General features: G+C 59.8%; 2 protein-coding genes across 6 annotated transcripts in view; one reads left to right on the top strand and one right to left on the bottom strand.

Annotated features, from left to right (window-relative positions):
• The first annotated feature begins 2,251 nt into the window (after positions 1-2,251).
• On the top strand, positions 2,252-10,631 carry C12H16orf86 (chromosome 12 C16orf86 homolog). 2 transcript variants are annotated; one of them, XM_075940517.1, is made up of 6 exons: positions 2,252-2,337; positions 3,813-3,932; positions 4,912-5,069; positions 7,433-7,623; positions 8,941-9,096; positions 10,486-10,631. In XM_075940517.1, exons 2-6 carry the CDS (start codon positions 3,816-3,818, stop codon positions 10,629-10,631), a joined length of 768 nt encoding a protein of 255 aa, XP_075796632.1. In that variant the 5' UTR covers positions 2,252-2,337; positions 3,813-3,815. The 2 variants fall into 2 exon arrangements, with proteins under 2 accessions (XP_075796632.1, XP_075796633.1); XM_075940518.1 differs by having other exon boundaries at positions 2,253-2,361.
• A 4,931-nt stretch (positions 10,632-15,562) lies between these two features.
• The window catches only part of GFOD2 (Gfo/Idh/MocA-like oxidoreductase domain containing 2), a 37,233-nt gene continuing 34,424 nt past the window's right edge, over positions 15,563-18,371 (bottom strand). For all 4 annotated transcript variants that reach the window (XM_075940516.1, XM_075940514.1, XM_075940515.1 and 1 more), the window contains one exon: positions 15,563-17,966. In XM_075940516.1, coding sequence (XP_075796631.1) covers positions 17,068-17,966 — 899 coding nt within the window. In that variant the 3' untranslated portion in view covers positions 15,563-17,067. The remainder of the gene's footprint in view (positions 17,967-18,371) is intronic.

An 18,371-nucleotide genomic window follows, 5' to 3' on the forward strand; every position in this document is an offset into this window, starting at 1 on the left:
CCAAAGCTGGCCTCGCCTTGCCCCCTAATGTCCCCAGGGCCGCTGAGTACCCGGCCGGGCCCACACATCACCCCTTCCTTGGTCTCAACGCTGCCCCTGCACTGCTGGCTCAGTGTTTTGTCCAGGGGATTATTTGCACAATTATTTGTACAATTGTAGGGGTCGAAATTGAACCAAAGCTTGGGCTGAAAATTTCCCCCCAAATGTGTGCTCGGGGCGGGAGGAAAGCTGTCCTGGGAGCCGGGCTCCATTGCCCCTGCAGGGAAGTGACCCTCCCTCCAACTGAGGTTCCTCCCCAGCCCGGGAGGTCACCCTGAGTCCCGTTGCTGCTCCAGCCAGCGTGTGGAATCCACCTGGGGCAGGCCAACTCCCCGCTAGCCCGCGGAGGCCAGGCTGGTGCTCTGGGACAGGCATCCCCTGGCACAATACCCAACACCCTGCAGCTGTGGGCTCTCTCTGTCCGCGGCCCATTGTGCGGGGTGCCCGGGAATCAGAGGTAGGAGGTAAAACAGGGAACAGCGCGGTCCAGCTCCAACACAGCCTCAGGGCCGTGGTGTCAATGCACGGGGAGGGAGGAGGCCGAGGCACCGCGGAAAATGACCCCAGGTGTGGGCCACAGAGCACTGGCCCCGAGGACCCCATTCCAGACCATGCCCCAGACTCGCCACGTGGCCTTTGTCGTGGTCCAGCGCCACGCCGTGCCTCGGTTTCCCCAGCGGTGGAACAGGGCTCACGTGGGCGAGGGATCAAGCGCTCTGGCAAAGCACTGGGGTGGAGGGTTCGCTATCTGCCTGCAGGCAGCACCGCTGACCCCTGGGCCACTCGTTAGGGGGTAAGTGCTTCACTAGCTGGAGGCCAGGTGAGTTCCCAGCATGCCTCGGGACCAAACCCAACGTACCTTGCTGAAGTTCTGGGAGACCAGCAGAGAAACGGCGTCGGGAACACGAACCAGCCGCTGGCTCCTCCCTGGGTCTCCGCGCTGCTAAAGGCAACAAGCAGCCTCTTAATTGTTTTATATTAATTACTTCAAGCCCCTCACTTGGGCATTGGGAGGCTGAAGGAGCTGGTGCCCAGAAGATGCAAAGTGCAGCTCTCCCCCCCTCCGCCCCCCCCCCCCCCCCCCGCTTGGTGTTGCAGGGAGGCAGGGGGAGGGGAAGCAGACGGCCCCATTGCTGATTTGAAGGGAGCGGGGCAGACACACACTAGCTGCCTGGCTCCTTCCTACCCCCAGCACAGCAGAGGCTGCGCCCTCGTTCCCCTCACCCACCAAATCCCTGCTTGGTTCCTGGGGCTCTTAGAGCCATTCCCACTAGCTGCTCTGCCCCACGGGGGGAGGCTGGCAGGCCCCTTCTGCTCTCTCCACCCTCCTTGGGGGAGCGACCCTGGAGCCCTGACGGCTGGGCCCGGGCACAGGCCGCTGGGCAATTCACAGCCAGAAAGGGGCAGGCATGGGTGTCTGACCGAACACGGCAGTTCTGGCCTGGGGCGCTTCCACGGTAGCCGCAGTCATGCACAACGCCCACCGGCTGCAGGTAGGAAGGTGCCAGGCCAGACGGGCAGCAGGAGGGAAGGTGCCAGGTCGGATGCCCACCGGCTGCAGGGAAATGTGCCAGGCTGGACGGGCTGCAGGGGGGGAAGGTGCCAGGTCGGATGCCCACCGGCTGCAGGGAAATGTGCCAGGCTGGATGGGCTGCAGGGGAGGAAGGTGCCAGGTCGGATGCCCACCGGCTGCAGGGAAATGTGCCAGGCTGGATGGGCTGCAGGGGAGGAAGGTGCCAGGTCGGATGCCCACTGGCTGCAGGGAAATGTGCCAGGCTGGATGGGCTGCAGGGGAGGAAGGTGCCAGGTCGGATGCCCACCGGCTCCAGGGAAATGTGCCAGGCTGGATGGGCTGCAGGGGGGGAAGGTGCCAGGCTAGATGCCCGCTGGCTGCAGGAGAAGGCACCAGGCCAGATGCCCGCCGACTGCAGGAGAAGGTGCCAGGCTGGACAGGCTGCAGGGGGGAAGGTGCCAGGTCGGACACCTGCCGGTTGCCTGGGGGAAGCCCCGCAGTGTCCGGTTTCTGGAGCCTATGAAGCCTGCAGGCATGAAACCAGCGGGGCCCCATTGAGGAGGAAGGGGACGCGACGGTCCCGGGGACCGTGCCGAGCGAGCCTGAGGGGACCGTGGCGATGGGGCAGAGGGAAACGCGGGGGAACCAATGGCTCGCAGGGCACTGGCGGGGGGAAGGGCTGCTGGAGCGCACCGGGAGGCTGCCTGGGGCCCGGCTGCCACCGTCGCCCCCTGGACGCGGCTGGCGTCTCTCTGCTCCGGCAGCAGCCGCGCCCGAGGTCCCAGGTTTGATCCCCGCTGCGTGCGAGGGTCAGCGCGACGCCCAGGGCACAGACGCCTCCCCTGCCCGCGGGGGCAGCCCCGGGCTGGGCAGCAGCGTGTGCAGGCGAAGGGCCGGGGATCCCCTCTGGAGCGGGCTGCCCCAGCGTCCCGCAGGCGCTTCCGGGCCTGGACCCTGCCAGGCCTTGCGCTTGCAGAGCTGCGGCCCAGCCGGCGGCAGGTGTCCCTAGCAGAGAGGGAGCCCCCCTCCCCGGGGCTGGGGGGTGAGGAACCCGTAAGGGGGGGGCTTTGATGTGAGCAAGTGTCACCCCCCCCAGGACGGACAAAGAGCCCGGTAAAGCTGCGAGTTGAGTCCTGTTAGTCTCCAGGCCGACTCAGAGCCGGGCTGGCGGGTTCCCATTTCCGGGGTTTTCTCTGCCACCGAGAACTGTTCTTCCGAAAACAAACCCGCGGAGCCAGGCGCTCAGGAGCCCCCCGGCCCAACCCCAGGGGCTCGGGTTAGTGCCAGGAGAGCGGGGACGCGGCCGTCGGGCAGGGGGACGATTGTTGGAGCAGATTTCCTCCCCCGGGAAGCAGGGTGGGGTCGCTTGCCAACCAGCTTTCATGGCATCGAAGCCTCCGTCGGCCGGGGCCAGCCAAACCACACTGCTCCGGAGCCGCCAGGGTCCGTGCTCTGCTCTTTCTGCCGCGTCCCCCTTCTCAGCCGGCGGGATTGTGCGTTGCAAATACGTGCCGGGCCTGAGTCATATGTACACCAGTTTTAACCCTGGGACAGTGTCCTTAATGTAACCGCTGCCCGGTGACTCGGCCCATGAGGCATGAAGGGGTCCTGGTGGAGATGAATAGCCAGGCGCATGGCCTCTTTGCCAGTTGGTGTCTGTTAGAGAAGACAGGCACAAAGGTTTCAAACAAACCAAAGGCCATTTTTCTTCACGCCGCGCACAGTTAATCTGTGGAACTCCTTGCCAGGGGATGTGGTGAAGGCCAGGATTTTTAACAGGGCACAAAAAAGAGGTGGATAGATTCATGGAGGTTGGGTCCATCAACGGTTGTTAGCCAGGATGGGCAGGGAGGGTGTCCCTAACCTCTGTTTGTCAGGGATGGGAAAGGGTGATGGGCTGGATCATATGATATCTGCTCTGTTCACTCCCTCTGGGGTACCTGGCACTGGCTGCAGTGGGCAGACAGGACACTGGGCTGGATGGGCCTTTGGGCTGACCCCGTCTGGCTGTCCTGATGCACCTGTCCACGTGCAGCTCTTAGCCGAGTTTGGAAGTGCTCTGGGGCCCTGCCTGTGGCTTGTGCCTCCCCACGGCGTGAGTTACCCAGTGAGTGCAGCAGCTGGCTGTGTTCTGCCAATGGGCTCCCAGCACCTCCTGCCTGGCAGCCTCTGTGGTCGAGGGCCCAGCCCCCGGCTCAGGCAGGTGCTCGAAGCAGGCTGGACACAGCGCCGCCCCTGAGGTCAGCTACCCCCTTCCCAGGCCATGGCCAGCACAGGCAGGAGTCCAAGCGAGAAGAGGCCCGGGGGCAAGGCCGTGCCCAGCCGCTTCCTCCCCCAGTTGGCAGCAGCGCTGGACAACCCGACCATCAAGGCGCTGGAGGTAAGGGACCCCGGCGCGGTGAGAAGGCGAGACGCCAAGGGGCCGGCCTGTCTGCAGGGTGTGTGGGGAGTGCGAGGATGCCTCCTCCGGCCGCGCCGTGGGGCCGAGACGCAGGCAGGCCCTGTGGGAGCCAGCTCGTCTCCTGGGGGGGAGGGACGTGCTCTTTAAAACCGTCAGCCCCGGCAGATTAGGGTGCCCCTTTGGGGTCTTCTTTGCCTTGCGTACCCCAAGACAAGACTCCCCCTCCATCCCTGACTCCTGCACCTCACCCCCCAACCCCCGCTCTGGGCCCCCCGCACTCCCACCCCCTGCCTTGACTCTGGCTATCCCCCCCTACACCTAGCCCTCCAGCCCCACCCCCAGGGCCAGTATATGGAGCTCCTGCCCTGAGCCCCCCGCACACCTCCTGCCCTGACTCCAACACTCCCGCACACCCCTCAGCCCCCTGCCCTGAGCCTCTTCCCAGCCGCCCACACTCCAGTGGGGACAAACAGCGTTAACCTCGGACAGGCGGAGCTCCCGCGGCGATTGCCGCTAGCTGACAGTCGCCGTATTTTCCATTCCAAACCCTCTTCAGGTTTCCGATTTGACTCCGCGTCCGGCAGAGCCAGGTCACGCCTGGTCTGATGGGGCAAGCAGCACTGTCCTGTCACAGCCGGCCCCCCCGGCCAAGGGGGTGTTGCGACAGGACAGTGCCTGTAAGAAATCTAAGTTACTTCCCCCTGATCTGACCCCACAGACCTGGCGTCTGGGCCGTGCAGCCCCCGGCGGGCGGGGCGGGGCGGGGCGGGGCGGGGGCAGGCTCTGTACCCAGCGCCAGGAACGTAGCTCTGTCCTGAAGCAATTCACAGCCCAGAAATGCCCCCACCCGCTTGCTCCAGGCAGCTCCCAGCATCGCCTGGAGCCGCAGCACAGGAAGGGCGGATCGGAGTGCGGGCCCTTCGCTCCCCCAGCCCTAAGCGGTCCTCTCCCTCCCCAGTGGGATGAGGACGGGCAGGGAGTGCGGGTGGACGCCCGGCTGTACGGCGAGGAGGCGGAGGTGCACCGCGAGCTCTTCCCGGAGCTGAGAGCCCCGCGCTCTGTCTCCGGGCTCCAGGCCTGGCTGCTGGCCTCCGGCTTTAAAGTAAAGGCCACCAAGTAGGTGGGACGGTTCCCTGGGGGCTGTTACTAGCATCCCACTGCCGGGGGTCCCACCCCACGGCACAGCGGGCGCCGAAGGGCAAGGCCTGGTCCTTGGCTTCCAGGAGCTCCCCAACTGCAACGGCTCTGGCACCCCCCCGAGCTCCTGCCCTGGTGCCCAGCACACCTAGCCCCCTGGCTGGACTCTGGGGCCCCGCCCACCTAGCCCCCTGGCTGGACTCTGGGGCCCCGCCCACCTAGCCCCCTGGCTGGACTCTGGGGCCCCGCCCACCTAGCCCCCTGCCTGGACTCTGGGCCCCCGCCCACCTAGCCCCCTGGCTGGACTCTGGGGCCCCGCCCACCTAGCCCCCTGGCTGGACTCTGGGGCCCCGCCCACCTAGCCCCCTGGCTGGACTCTGGGGCCCCACCTAGCCCCCTGCCTGGACTCTGGGGCCCTGCACACCTAGCCCCCTGGCTGGACTCTGGGCCCCCACCTAGCCCCCTGCCTGGACTCTGGGACCCCCGCACACCTAGCCCCCTGGCTGGACTCTGGGGCCCCGCCCACCTAGCCCCCTGGCTGGACTCTGGGGCCCCGCCCACCTTGCCCCCTGCCTGGACTCTGGGGCCCCGCACACCTAGCCCCCTGGCTGGACTCTGGGGCCCTGCACACCTAGCCCCCTGCCTGGACTCTGGGGCCCTGCACACCTAGCCCCCTGCCTGGACTCTGGGGCCCTGCACACCTAGCCCCCTGCCTGGACTCTGGTGCCCAGCACACCTAGCCCCCTGCCTGGACTCTGGGGCCCCGCCCACCTAGCCCCCTGGCTGGACTCTGGGGCCCTGCACACCTAGCCCCCTGCCTGGACTCTGGGGCCCTGCACACCTAGCCCCCTGCCTGGACTCTGGGCACCCACCTAGCCCCCTGGCTGGACTCTGGGGCCCCGCACACCTAGCCCCCTGGCTGGACTCTGGGCCCCCGCCCACCTAGCCCCCTGCCTGGACTCTGGGGCCCCGCACACCTAGCCCCCTGCCTGGACTCTGGGGCCCCGCCCACCTAGCCCCCTGGCTGGACTCTGGGGCCCCGCCCACCTAGCCCCCTGCCTGGACTCTGGGGCCCCGCCCACCTAGCCCCCTGGCTGGACTCTGGGGCCCCGCCCACCTAGCCCCCTGGCTGGACTCTGGGCCCCCGCCCACCTAGCCCCCTGGCTGGACTCTGGGGTCCCGCACACCTAGCCCCCTGCCTGGACTCTGGGCCCCCACCTAGCCCCCTGGCTGGACTCTGGGGCCCCGCACACCTAGCCCCCTGGCTGGACTCTGGGGCCCCGCACACCTAGCCCCCTGGGCAGACTTCAGCACCCCCCACCACACACCTGGGACCAGCACACAGAGTCCCTGTGCCAGGCCAGGTTCCACACGGGTTGAGAATTGAGGGGGAGTGAAGCTGACCCGGGAGTGGGCCGGGGGGGGGGGAGGAAGGTGAAATCGCAGAGGCCAGAGCAGGGGGACCAGCACCCTGAGTGGACGCTGTCGGGTTGTGAAGGCTGCTCCTCCTTGTGGGGGAAGGGAGTCTCTTGGGCCTGGCACCCCAAACGGGCCCCTCCGTGGGGACGGCGAAGCCCTGACTTCTCCCCGGTCCTGAGGCCCCCGGCTCCGAGACCCCCGGCTCGTTCCTAGAGGCTGTCCAGCGTGGGGCTGGGAGATGGAGCCGGGCCTGCCTCTGGGCTCCGTGCGTGTATGTCCCCTCCAGGCTTGCCAGCCGGGGAGCCTCCCGCCAGCGCTGCGGCCCCGGGGCGGGGGCCGGCGGGATGGAGGAGCAGCTGGGGGAGCAGGCGTTGCCTCAGGGGCAGAGGGTCCCACCCGGCCCTGACGGAAGCCAGGCCACACTGAGGCCTGCTGAGTGACATGAGCCCGCCAGGCTGGTGGCCAGGGCTCAGACCCACCACCCAGCAGTAGGGCCAGGAGCTGAATGGGGCAGAACTGCCCTGGGGGGGCAGGGAGGCTGGAAATTGGCACCTTGGCAAAGCCAGGGCTCAGAACTTCCATCCCGTCCAGGACCCGTCAGGAAACGGACCCGGGGCAGGTTCTAAGCGCGTAACAGCCCCCCACCCAAACCGGGCCTGAGGTTCAGCAAGGGGGGGGGCATTACACCAGCTCAGCTTGCGGTTAGGGCAGAGCAGGGGGGCCGGAAGTCTGGGTGCGGTTTTCCTGCCTCAGCCATGGACAAGTCACGGACCTGCTCCATGCCTCGGTTTCCCCATCTGGGTCTGCATCAGGGCTGGGGGGCGAGAGGCTAGCTGCCAGCCTTGGCAGGACGGCCGAGCCCCGGGGGAGGGGGCCTTCTGCCCTGCCAGGAGCCGCTGTTCACCTCTGCTTCTGCCCCACAGGGCTGACCCCTCCGTGCTGGTTTTCCAGCACGCCAGCTTCAGGAAGCTGCTTCCCAAGGCGGGGCAGGCGGAGGCGCCCCTCGCGCCCCGGCAGCACAAGAAAGCCAAGAAACGCAAAAGCTCCGTGGAGCTGGCAGCTGCTGCAGGCGGCGCGGCCGTGGCTCTGCCCCCCGACGCGCCAGGCACAGACCGTAAGTGCGGGCGCCGCAGGAGGGCAGCCGGCGAGGGGCCTCCAGGAGACAGGACCCCGGGGGGGGGGGGGGCGGGAGGGGCGCTGCACAGAGCCGGTCACGGCTGCTCTTCGTCCTCTGACTCCCAGGGAGCGAAGGGAGAGTTGCCAGCCTGCTGTGCCCTCCTCGGCCCTGCCCGCGGCAGCCGGGAGGGAGAGGAAGGCCCCAGCCGCGACTTCGCCCTCGCTCCCTGGTCGGGCAAGGGGAAGAAGAGACGGGACAGACCCCCAGTCCTTCTGAAAGGGCACTGGGGCGGGGGGAGACGGCCCCTGGCAGGGGGCACCCCCCCAGCCAGCCCCTTGCACCTGCCTGGCCTGCTTAGTCCAGCAGCCTGCAGGAGAGCCCCAGGCCAGGCAAATGCCCCAGCCGGCCGGCTTCCTTTCAGCTCTGCTCTGGAGGCCAAGAGAGGTGGTACCGGTGCCCTGCGCCCTAGCAGGAGAGGACAGAGCCCGGGCTCTCCTCTAAGGAAGGAGGAACGGCCCCCCTCTGCCGGCCGGCTCAGCCCCACTCAGACTCCCCCCCCCCCCCCCCCCGAGGGTTGCCAGATGGTTTCAACAACAACACCGGACACACTTGACATGACGTCACAGTCGACATCGCAGCTGATTGAGAACACGCCGGACACTTCTATTGTCTCATTTCCATTGTCTCAATTTGTTTCCCAAACAGAAAGCTCAAATACTGGCCTGTCCGGTTCAAAACCGGAGCCCTGGGAACCCTGCCTGTCCGGTGAGAGGGCTGCCTGGCAGGAGGCGGCACCTGGGGGAGGCAGCAGGCACTTGGCTCTGAGGGCACGGCCCTGCAGTGCTGCCCGTGGCGCTGTGGGGGGCTAGGGTGTAATGCAGACCCCTGCTAGGCGCGGCGCCGTCCCCTTAGCAGCACCGAGACCGCAGACAGGCCGCTGTGCAGCCGGCTGGCTTTCAGCTCCCGCTGTAGAGGCTCCGGCTCGAAGCTCCGGCGGCCCCAGGTTCGAGTCCGCCTGTCGGCGTCACACTGCTGCGGGTGTTGCCCTGGCCGGGTGATTTGTCCCCCACAGTGGTTTCCCCCCGCGGATGGGGCTGCATGTGCACCTGACACTTCCCCCACCAGCCGGCCTCCCCCCTACTCTCCCCACAGACCCCATTAGAGAGGGGGCCAGTCCTGCTCTTGCCGTGTGCCTCACTTTCCCCCTCGGGAGCCCAGGGAGCATGAGGCTCTGTTGCAGCTGCTGGGAGGGGGCTGGCCAGGGAGGGAAGCTGCGTACTCGGTGTCACAGTGGCGGTGTTATGACCGCGCTAGGGAGGCCGCCGCGCCTGCGGCCCTTGTACCAGTACATCAACTACGACAACCCGGAGCTGAACAGCCCGGCGGAGGAGGAGAGCGACGCGCCGGGGGAGGCTGCCGGCGCCCGAGACGACGCAGACACCGAGGCGGCAGCGGGCTCTCGCCCAACAGGTACCAGGGACGGAGCGAGGGCACTGGGCCGGGCGCAGCCAACAGACCCCTGCTGGGGCAAACGCAGCCAGTTTGGGGGCTGCCGGCCGGGGGCTCGTGGGATCAGGTGAGACGTGGGGGGAGCATGTCCTGTTCCTTCAGGGGCAGCCCAGAGGTATCCTGGGGAGCGCAGTCCAGAGAGGTCCATGGCCATGTGTGCGGGTGTTGTCACCGTCCCTGTGTCCACACTCTGCCCCCGCAGGGCCGTTGTGGGCCCCAGCCGCACAGCAAGGGCAGGACTCTCCCGGACCACGCAGTCCAGATAGGGCCTGACCCAGCCTCGCCCGCCACTTGCCTTTGGCCCCCACGCTCTGGGGCAGGAATTAGTCCAGGCCCCCTTATGTCTGGGGCGTAAAAATCAGACCCCACAGCTTTCCCCCAGACTCCTCCCGCCTGCAGCACGAGGGCATGTTCCCAAAGCTGGCCACCCCTCCCCCCACAGAAACCAGCCCCCCCGGTGGGTGTGCCTGACACAGCCCCTGCTAGCCAGCTGGGGGGGACGTGAAGGGGCTCTTCCCAGGGCCGGCAGCAGGTCTGGGGCCTGCCCGCTGCAGCCTCCCGACTGAGCCAGGGAGACAAGGCCGGCCAGTGACCCCTCTCCAGGTGCCTGCACAGGCCGCTCGCCTCGGAGTGTGTGTGGGAGGGGTGGGGGGCAGCACTGAGCCCCCCTGGCCCAGACTCCGTGCTTCCGTCTCCCATGTGCCCAGAAGCAGATGGGAAGCATCCAGCATACGCCACGCCCCCTTTACGCAGCAATTCAGGGAGCGCCGTGAAAGGGAGGGGGCTGGGCAGGCTCATGGCGCCAGGCTCCGGAGGACCAGCGAGGAAAGGCTGAAATAGGGGGGTAGGGAACGAGAGGATGAGCGTGAAAAGGAGACGAGCGGCTCGGCCCCGTCTCTGAGCGCCAGCATCAGCCAGCACAGGGAAGCCCGTGCCAGACACTAGCAAGGGAAGGGAACAGGCGCCAGGTCTGGTTCTGCCCTTGGTAGGGGAAAGGCTAGCCCCTCCTTTGGGTCCAAATCCCTCCCTGCTGCAAGGCGGCACCGTGGGTGGCCCATGCCGCTGAGTGATGCTCAAAGGGCACAGGCCTGCCCTAGAGAGGCACAGCTGCTCCCAATCACACGAGGGGATCCTGCCCCTTCTGATCCATGGACAGCTGTAGGGAAAGCAAAGAAGCTGAGCCCACCGGGTCTACCTCACCGTCCTCCAGGGGCCTAGAGAGATGAAAGCCCGGCAGAGCGGAGGAGCGCCCCACGGCGGCCTGCTGGCAGTCTCCTCCCCGCCCCACCCACTGGTTTCTGCACCAGGAGGGGAGCTCCGCGACCCACCCCTCTCGCCTCTTCCCGGCAGGAGCGAAAGACAGGAAGCCCGAAAGCTGCACCCCGAGAACGCCGCCCCGGGCGGAAGTCGACAAGTCAACCCAGGTCGACATCGACAAGATGCTGAGCGTCTGCGCGGCTCACCTGGTGCCCCCGCTCTCCCCGCAGTATAAATAACCGCACCCGCTTCCCGGCTCCGGCCGACCTGCGGGGACCCTGGGTGGGGCCGCTTGACAACTGCAGGGGAGGCGGGAGGCTGCCGGGCGTGGGCCGAGTGTCCCTGGGAAAAGCCACCGGCTGGAACGCCGCGGCATCACCCCAGCCCTGCTCCTTAGTCGGGGGCAGCTTAACATGTGCCTCTGCCACTTCTCAAATAAAGACTCCGAGTGGCTGTCCGTGGTCTGCACCTCTGCAACGGGCTGCGGCCGGGCCTGGAGCAGGCGGCCACAGCAGACGAGGCTTCTGGTTCAAGAGGTGGGTGGAACAAGTCACTGGGGTTCAGATTCGGCCGGCACCGCATAAGCTATCAGCAGTGCGGGGAAGTCCAGCCCCCCCAGACACAAAAGCTGCCCCTCGCCAATAGCCTGTCCTAGATTCATAGAGCCACAGAATCCCAGGGCTGGACGAGACCTCAGGAGTCGAGTCCAAATAAAGGGGAATAATCACTTCCCTAGATCGGCTGGCAACGTTCCTCCTAATGCCCCCTAATATGTCACATGAGCCTTCTTGGCTACAAGGGTGCCCTGTTGACTCAGATCATGTGGATGCAGCCAGGGGAGGAGACTTTCAGGGAAGGGGCGCTGGAGGTCAGAGGGGTTGAGGGCTCGCATGCCGAGGGAGGCGGCGGCTTTCCTGGGCAGCGTTTCTCAGATCTCAAAGGCTCAGTCGCTGTGGAGCACAGGGCGCGAAAGTCCTAGGTGTGCAGGCCAAGGCTGGTGGAGGGAGCGCAGGCCAGAGACTCAGCGGGAACCCGGAGCAGAGGGCTGTACTCCCATAGGGCCGCTCGCTGGGGGTGCAGGAATACGGTCCATGGGGAGCTACTCCAGAGGAGCACGGCTAGGCAGGTGAGAGCAGCGCAGTCCTGGCGCAGGCCCAGCCGAAGACCCAGGGAGCCCACCTGCCCGCCAGGAGGAGGAACTGGAGATGGGAATACAGCCTGCACAGTGGTTACCACCTGACGGCTCAGGGGCACTGTGCCCATTTGTCCAGACTGGTGGCAGCCGCCGTGCGCTGCCTGTTGAATTTCCCCGGGGACAGAAGGGCAGGACTTTAAAAGGCTGCTGCAGCCACCTCACTCCAGGGCACAGGTGGCTCCGGCAGCTGCACCGGAAATTCCAGAAGTGGACTGGACGATTACCCCAAGTCCCCCTCCCCCCCAACTGGTATTTTATTGATTTTATGCCCCTGTAAGTCAACACAGATACAAGGTGCCGAACTCAGGCGGGCGAACTCCTCCAGAGCGCTGCCAGCTCCACTCTGAACGGGATGACTTCAAAGCACTGCCACGAGGGGTGGGTAATTACTTTCACAGGAGGCAGGGGGGCACATTTAATGAATTTTGGCCCATGGTCATGGACCGGCTCCATCTCTAGAAGGAGCAGGGCTGAGGACTAGCCTCTCCCCAGAGCTGTCTGGGGCCAGAGGCTTTGAATTAAAAACACAGCAAAGGGCTTGCAGCTCCCAGCCCCTCTGCTACCGCAGTGCCTGGCAGCCCCTTCCCAGGGCTGCTATGGCTATTTAAAGGGCTCCTGGCTCCCATCCCTGCCGGGATAGCCCCACGACTGGAAGCCAGGAGTCATTTAAATAGGATGCTGGTGCCTGAGCCACTGCTGGGAAATTCGGCAGCCAGATATAAATAGAAGGCGGCCAAATGCAGTCCAGGGGCTGGCTCCAAGTGGTAGGCGGGCCGGATCTCGCCCGGCTCTGACCAACACTAAGGAATAACCTGTTTTGAACCCTGTCGACATGCTTTCCCTCCCTTCCAGTAGGGGGGTCACTGTGTAACAGCAATCCCCAGGACTTGGCAGAGGCGCTAGTCATTCTGTAATCCCCGCGCTGGGTACATATGCTGAATACACTGGATGTGGAGTTATGAAACTTGCCTAGACACCCCAAGCCAGCAGCACAACTTCACAACTTGATTGTTTTAAAGGTGATACAGCTTTGTAGACCAGCTCCCACAGCCCTGGAGTCCTCGTACTCGGCCCCGCCATACAGGGCCAAAGGTACGGCCGGCAGGGTCAGCTCTCGGTCCAAAAACCGTAATTTAAAGAGGCCAGTTGTTTTAACTATTTCTTTACTTGGAATTAATATTAGGCAGTACCTGCTCATAATATATTTCCTGACAAGTCTCAGTCTACATCTAAACTACAGGCTTCTTTCGGAAAAAGCTTTTTTCAGATGAGATCTTCCGAAAGAGTGTCCACACTGCAAAAGTGATCTGCTTTTTCAAAAGAGCATCTAGACTGAACGGACGCTCTTTCGCATGTAAGCTGTGATTGCTATGAATGGACTGGCCTCCGCCGAGGCACCTGTGCTTTTTCCTCTTCTTCCAAAAGAACTCCCTCTACCCTGTCTACACACGCCTTTTTGTGAAAGAGCTCTATTGCATAAAGGCTTCTTCTCCATAGAATGAAGATTACCAGTGCCAGAAAACCCCCTCTGTTCTCTGTAGTGCAGACATACCCAGAGGGATACGCCGGTTTGTGCAGATACAGACTAACGAGGAGTCCTGTGGCACCTTAAAGACGAACAGATTTATTTGGGCATCAGATTCTGTGGGGGGAAAAACCACTTCATCAGAGCCTTGCTGTTTTTTAATATATTTCCCCTCAGAGAATGTCATGCTTTCTTGGAAACAATGACACCATTGAGTTTTCCTACTCCCCTGCAACATACGGGATTTCTTTTGTACCCAAATATTGACTGTTAAAATTATGTTGAGAAACAAACTAAAAGCACAGATATTAATCTCTCCTCTCCCCTCACCATGGCCTGAGAGCTGAGTGGTTAGGCAGGCAGCCACCCACGAGAGATTCAAATGTTGCCCAGCTGATTAGCAGAGCGCCCACAGCCCAATAGCGTGTGTTTCTATTGGTGGTGCACATCTGCACATGCCTTGGTGCACATACACTTATCCACACACAAATGGAAAGAATTAGACAATGAAGGAGCATGGTCAAGGATACAGCTGCCAATATGGTTTACTTACATAACAAAGCTCCTTTTAAATAAACTGAGGACTCCGAGGAGAAAAGATCAGCATCGTACCCAGTCCAGAACAAGGTGAAACAGCCAATGGCCTTCTCCGCTTCCACTGTGTCACCTAGTTAGAATGAAGTTTCTCCCTAAATGAAAACACACTTCCCTGAAGACTCAACCTTGGCTGTTTTCCAATTTCCTTGTGATTTCTCTGGCTATATAAATGGAGTCTGGTATTGAATTATTTTTAGTATGTCTAAGTCACTTCTGTCTTAATCCTAGAAAAAACAAAGCCCCAGACATTCCCAAGGGGGAGAGGGTTCAGTGTGGAGAGAAAAACAAGCCTATATTGATAAAGTCAGGCTAGTTCCCAAAACTAGAGATTTGGCTACAATGCAAGTTCCAGCAGAGCAAGCCACAGTGTGCGGATCTACAGTGCACCAGACTGCTGCCTAGTTAGCGTCTCACGGGGACAATGCTACAGGCTGCGTACAGCCACGTGCTATGGAGACAGCCCTTAGCTCTGCCTTGCACTGCAGCAGGGCTTTTCTGGGTAAGGAACAGGCCTGCTGGGGACTCAGTACCACACAGGAAGGGTCTAGAAAGGAGATAAAGACCCTGTAGCAAGAGTCCCAGTGACAGGCAAGTGATGTTGGCCGTGGTCAGTAGTGCAGAGCAGCAGTAAAAGGACACTATGCCAGAGCTGTCCCTGCCGAAAATTTACACTGATAAACCGAAGTATTCACTTCGAATTAGGAACATGGGGATTTTGCTTCTCAGGAATTCCTGCCCCAAAAGCTTTCCCCATCAAAGCAGAGAACCCATCAATCCCAGGGAACGGTATAGGACGTAGACCAGGAACAGCCAGACTAGGGATGTCAGCGACTAGTCAACTATAAGCAAATGTTTATTGAACAGTCAACTAATGACTCAACTAGTCGCTCCCTGCCCCTTGCTGCCTCTATCAGAAAGAAGCAGCAAGGGGGAGAGGGAAGCAGGAGCCAGTGCTGGGGGGAGCTGGCTTAAAAGCCGGTTCCCCCCAGCACCATCTCTGCAGCAGGAGTGGGGGGGGTTCAAGGAGGCAGAGGTGTAGCAGGGACTGGGTCCCCCTCCACAGCGCTTTAGCCTTTTAAATGTATTAAGAGCCTAGTGGCTCTTAATATATTTAAAAGGCAGAGCCGCAGCGGGGTTAGCTCCTGGGGCTGTGAGCTAACCCCGCTGGAGCTCTGCAGTTTCCCTCTCTTATCAGCTAATTGACTAATCGATTAGCTGATTAAATGCCATTTAACATCCCTAAGCCAGACCATCTCAGGCTTTGTGGCCTGTATGAAACGGCAAATGAAAACAGGCCACACCCCCATGCAGGAATGAGGGAGAGGCCGGAAAAAGAACGGTTACTTACCTGTAACTGTTGTTCTTCGAGATGTGTTGCTCATGTCCATTCGAATTAGGTGTGTGCACCGCGTCTTCCGGAGCGTTTTCCCTAGCGGTACCCGTAGTGCCGGCAGGGCGCCCCCTGGAGTGGCGCCACCATGGGGGGTCATAAGTACCCCTGCCGACGCTGCCTCACCTCAGTTCCGACGAAGGGGAGGTAGGGTGGGAGTCGAATTTCTCTAACTCTCATCCACCCACGAACTTGACACAGAACAGTCTGAGGGTTAGAAATAGTAAAAGGGGCAAGGGGCAACCTTCTCCCTTTTCACAGCCTATTCTCACGTGGGAACAAAGCACAGGCAGCGACTTGCCCAATCTCCGTGGACAGTCACAATCAGTGGGTACTAGAGTGGCGTATTTTTCACTGCCCTGAAACACATGTGTGTCAGTAACACAACAATGATCTCCGGCTGACCTTGGTTAGGGGACCTTTCACTTGCTCTAAAAAATAATCAGTTCCGTGAAAGTCTGTCCTCCGTCAACGTAAATGTTTATTTTTGTAGAAAACGAGACAATTTTCAGAAAGGACCATTTTATGAAAAGGTAACGTTTGCATGTTAATGCTTTGTATAAATATGCAGGAATAAAACCTAGTGGGGAAACATTAAAACATTCAAGTAAACAAGATAAATTCAATAAAAAAAAAATCTCTCTTCCTCAATGACAACCTAACGAACATACTTCTGGGGTGGAATGGAAATTCATTCAAGATCCACCAGCAGCACAAATTATCCCCACTGAGTATAAAATTATAAGATGTGTTTCTGTAGCAGGGTAACATTATCCAGTGTTCATGATTTAGCCAAACCAAAGGCTGTCACTGCCTAAGGATTCACTCACCGTTTTCTTTAGCTAGCAGAGCACGTGTGATACCTTTGTCAGTATGGAAGAGTGTATGGTAATGGGATATTTCCTACTTTTTCATCCAAGTTCAAGTGCCTAGAAGGCTTAAATGTCTTCCAGTCTCATCATCAAACAAACAGGGACATTAACAAATCCAGATGCACAACTGGGGAGCTACTGGGGGCTTTACTCATCAGGTAGGACTGGAAACACTGATGTGGATTTGGTGGACAGGCAGTGAACACAATTCACAATTAGGCTGGGGGTGGGAAGTTGTGGGAAAAAAGTTGCTGTGAGGTATTAGTCGCCTAAATATTTGCTACAGAGGCACCCAGACTAAACAGCTGAAATACTCAGCGTTCCAACTTGTCCAATGATAGCTGCAAACACTTCTGTCAATAATATCAATGGAGAACCCAGGGGGTAATTAGAAACCAATTTAAACTAATGTGAAACATTTAGCATACGCACTACATGCAGAACACTACGCCTGATCTGTATCTTACAGACTTTTGTCCTGTCCCCTCCATTCTTCTTCGTACTCGAGTCTAGAGATGGGCCATATTATTACACTTTTCTTTAATAAAGTTTTACAAGCTGAAGACTAAACCTAAAAAATGTGTTGGTGAGAGTCCTGTTAGCAAGAAGTGCAAGAACAGCTGAGCTGTACATGCTCCCTGATCCTGGTCTACTTGCTCTCAGATTAAAATTGTAAAAATAAACTTGAACTCTGTGCAAGAGACTGTGTCCTGTCTCCCCACAATCCAATGGCAAAAAGATCCCTCACTTGGCTTTAGCTACTGCAAGTGCAAAGGGCAATTCAAGTTTTCCTAACAATCTGCAAAGCAGAAATTCAGCTTTAAAAACCCAACTACAAAACCCCAGAAACATTTAAAACTCTCTAAATGAGTTTAAAAACAGAACGCTCTACCCAGGAAGGAACAGTTTCATCAGACGCTGATGCTTTAAAAAAAAAAAAAAAAACCCAAACACACCCCAAAACAAAACACACAACAGCCCTCTCCCTCCCAAAAAAGTATTAAATAAGAACCTACAAACCAAGAAACTTCTCTAGCTATGTCCGGACATTTTCAATTTTCTTTTCCCCTATAACAAACACCAGGAATGTTCACATTTACAGGTTATTTCTCTGAAGCGCCTCACATAGGTTTTGGTTGGCATCTGGTCCCTCAGTCATTACTTCCACCGTTTCCCACTCCCCAGACCGGTTGGATTTCTTAATGGCATCGACTACACTTTGCATATAGAGGCCGTCCTCAAAGGAGGCTGCCATGGAGACTGGCTTGTGATCCCATGTCCGACTGTCTTCCTGGTCTTGGAAAGACAGGCGCAATGCTTGCACCATGTACACCATTCCTTTCAGGTACAGCAAGGGGATCTCCTGAAACCCCTTGTCCAGAAGGCCTGTGTTGATGGTCAGGGGATCTGCGAGCAGTAGTTCCTCTTGGGGTGCTGTGTTCTTCTGCCCATACAAGTCTGTACCACGAGCGATCAGGCGACCTGTGGACCCGACAATCATGACTTCGTGAACAAACGATCCAGGCATGTTAAAGTTGAGAGTCACCGTGCTACAGACACCGCCGGTCATGAGCATCTGAAAAAAGCAGAAGTCGTCACTGGTGACATGGCGGATTCCGCTGATTGCCGCGTTCTGCTTCACAAAAGTCTTAAGCAAGCCATGGACCTTCTCTGCCTTCTGGCCGGTGAGATGCGTTAAGAGGTCTACAATGTAGGTGCCCATTGTGTGCAGGCCCCCTCCTCCCATGAGCTCGTCACAGCTCCAGTTGTACTTGTGGTGGAGCAGGCTCCCCCAGAACACTCGCACATCGCAGATCATCACAGTGCCGACGTAGTGTTCTTCTATTAACTGCTTCATTTTCACAAAGGCAGGCAAGAAACGGAGGCCATTGCCAACGATGCTCATCAGCTTGGGATAATATCTGGCAGCAGTGACCATCCTGAAGGCATCCACCGAGGTAGCAGATTTCTCACAGATCACATTCTTCCCAATACCTGCGGGCAAGAAGAAAGGGGTAAAATTATTTCACCAAGGCAAAATTCTTCCATGGAGGCAAAATATTGCTTCACGGCAATTGGCTTTGCCATTAAGCAAAAGACATTTAGCCGATTCCACTTCATTTCTAAAAAAATGACTAAATAGTGTCAACGCTTTTGTCTAGAAGTAGTTGCCGAGATAAAACGTACAGAGCATGGTCAACAATCACGGGAAAGGGAGGGAAGAAATGGGCAGTTTTCACAATGGAGAGAGGCAAATACTAGTGTTCCACAGGGGGTCTAATGTGCTGTTCAGCACAGTCCTAAATTATCTGGAAAAAGGAGTGAAGATTTGAAGTGGCAAAATTTGCAGACACAAATTTACTCCGGAGAGTTCCATTCAAAGCAGACTGCAAAGAGTTA

This window comes from Pelodiscus sinensis, chromosome 12 (assembly GCF_049634645.1).
Source record: "Pelodiscus sinensis isolate JC-2024 chromosome 12, ASM4963464v1, whole genome shotgun sequence".
Lineage (NCBI taxonomy): Eukaryota > Metazoa > Chordata > Testudines > Trionychidae > Pelodiscus > Pelodiscus sinensis.

Coding starts and splice junctions, on each gene's coding strand:
- C12H16orf86 (XM_075940517.1), top strand. CDS start 3,816: ATGGCCAGCACAGGCAGGAGTCCAAGCGAGAAGAGGCCCGGGGGCAAG. Junction 7,624..8,940: donor CGACGCGCCAGGCACAGACC/GTAAGTGCGGGC, acceptor TGACCGCGCTAG/GGAGGCCGCCGCGCCTGCGG. Junction 9,097..10,485: donor AGCGGGCTCTCGCCCAACAG/GTACCAGGGACG, acceptor TCTTCCCGGCAG/GAGCGAAAGACAGGAAGCCC.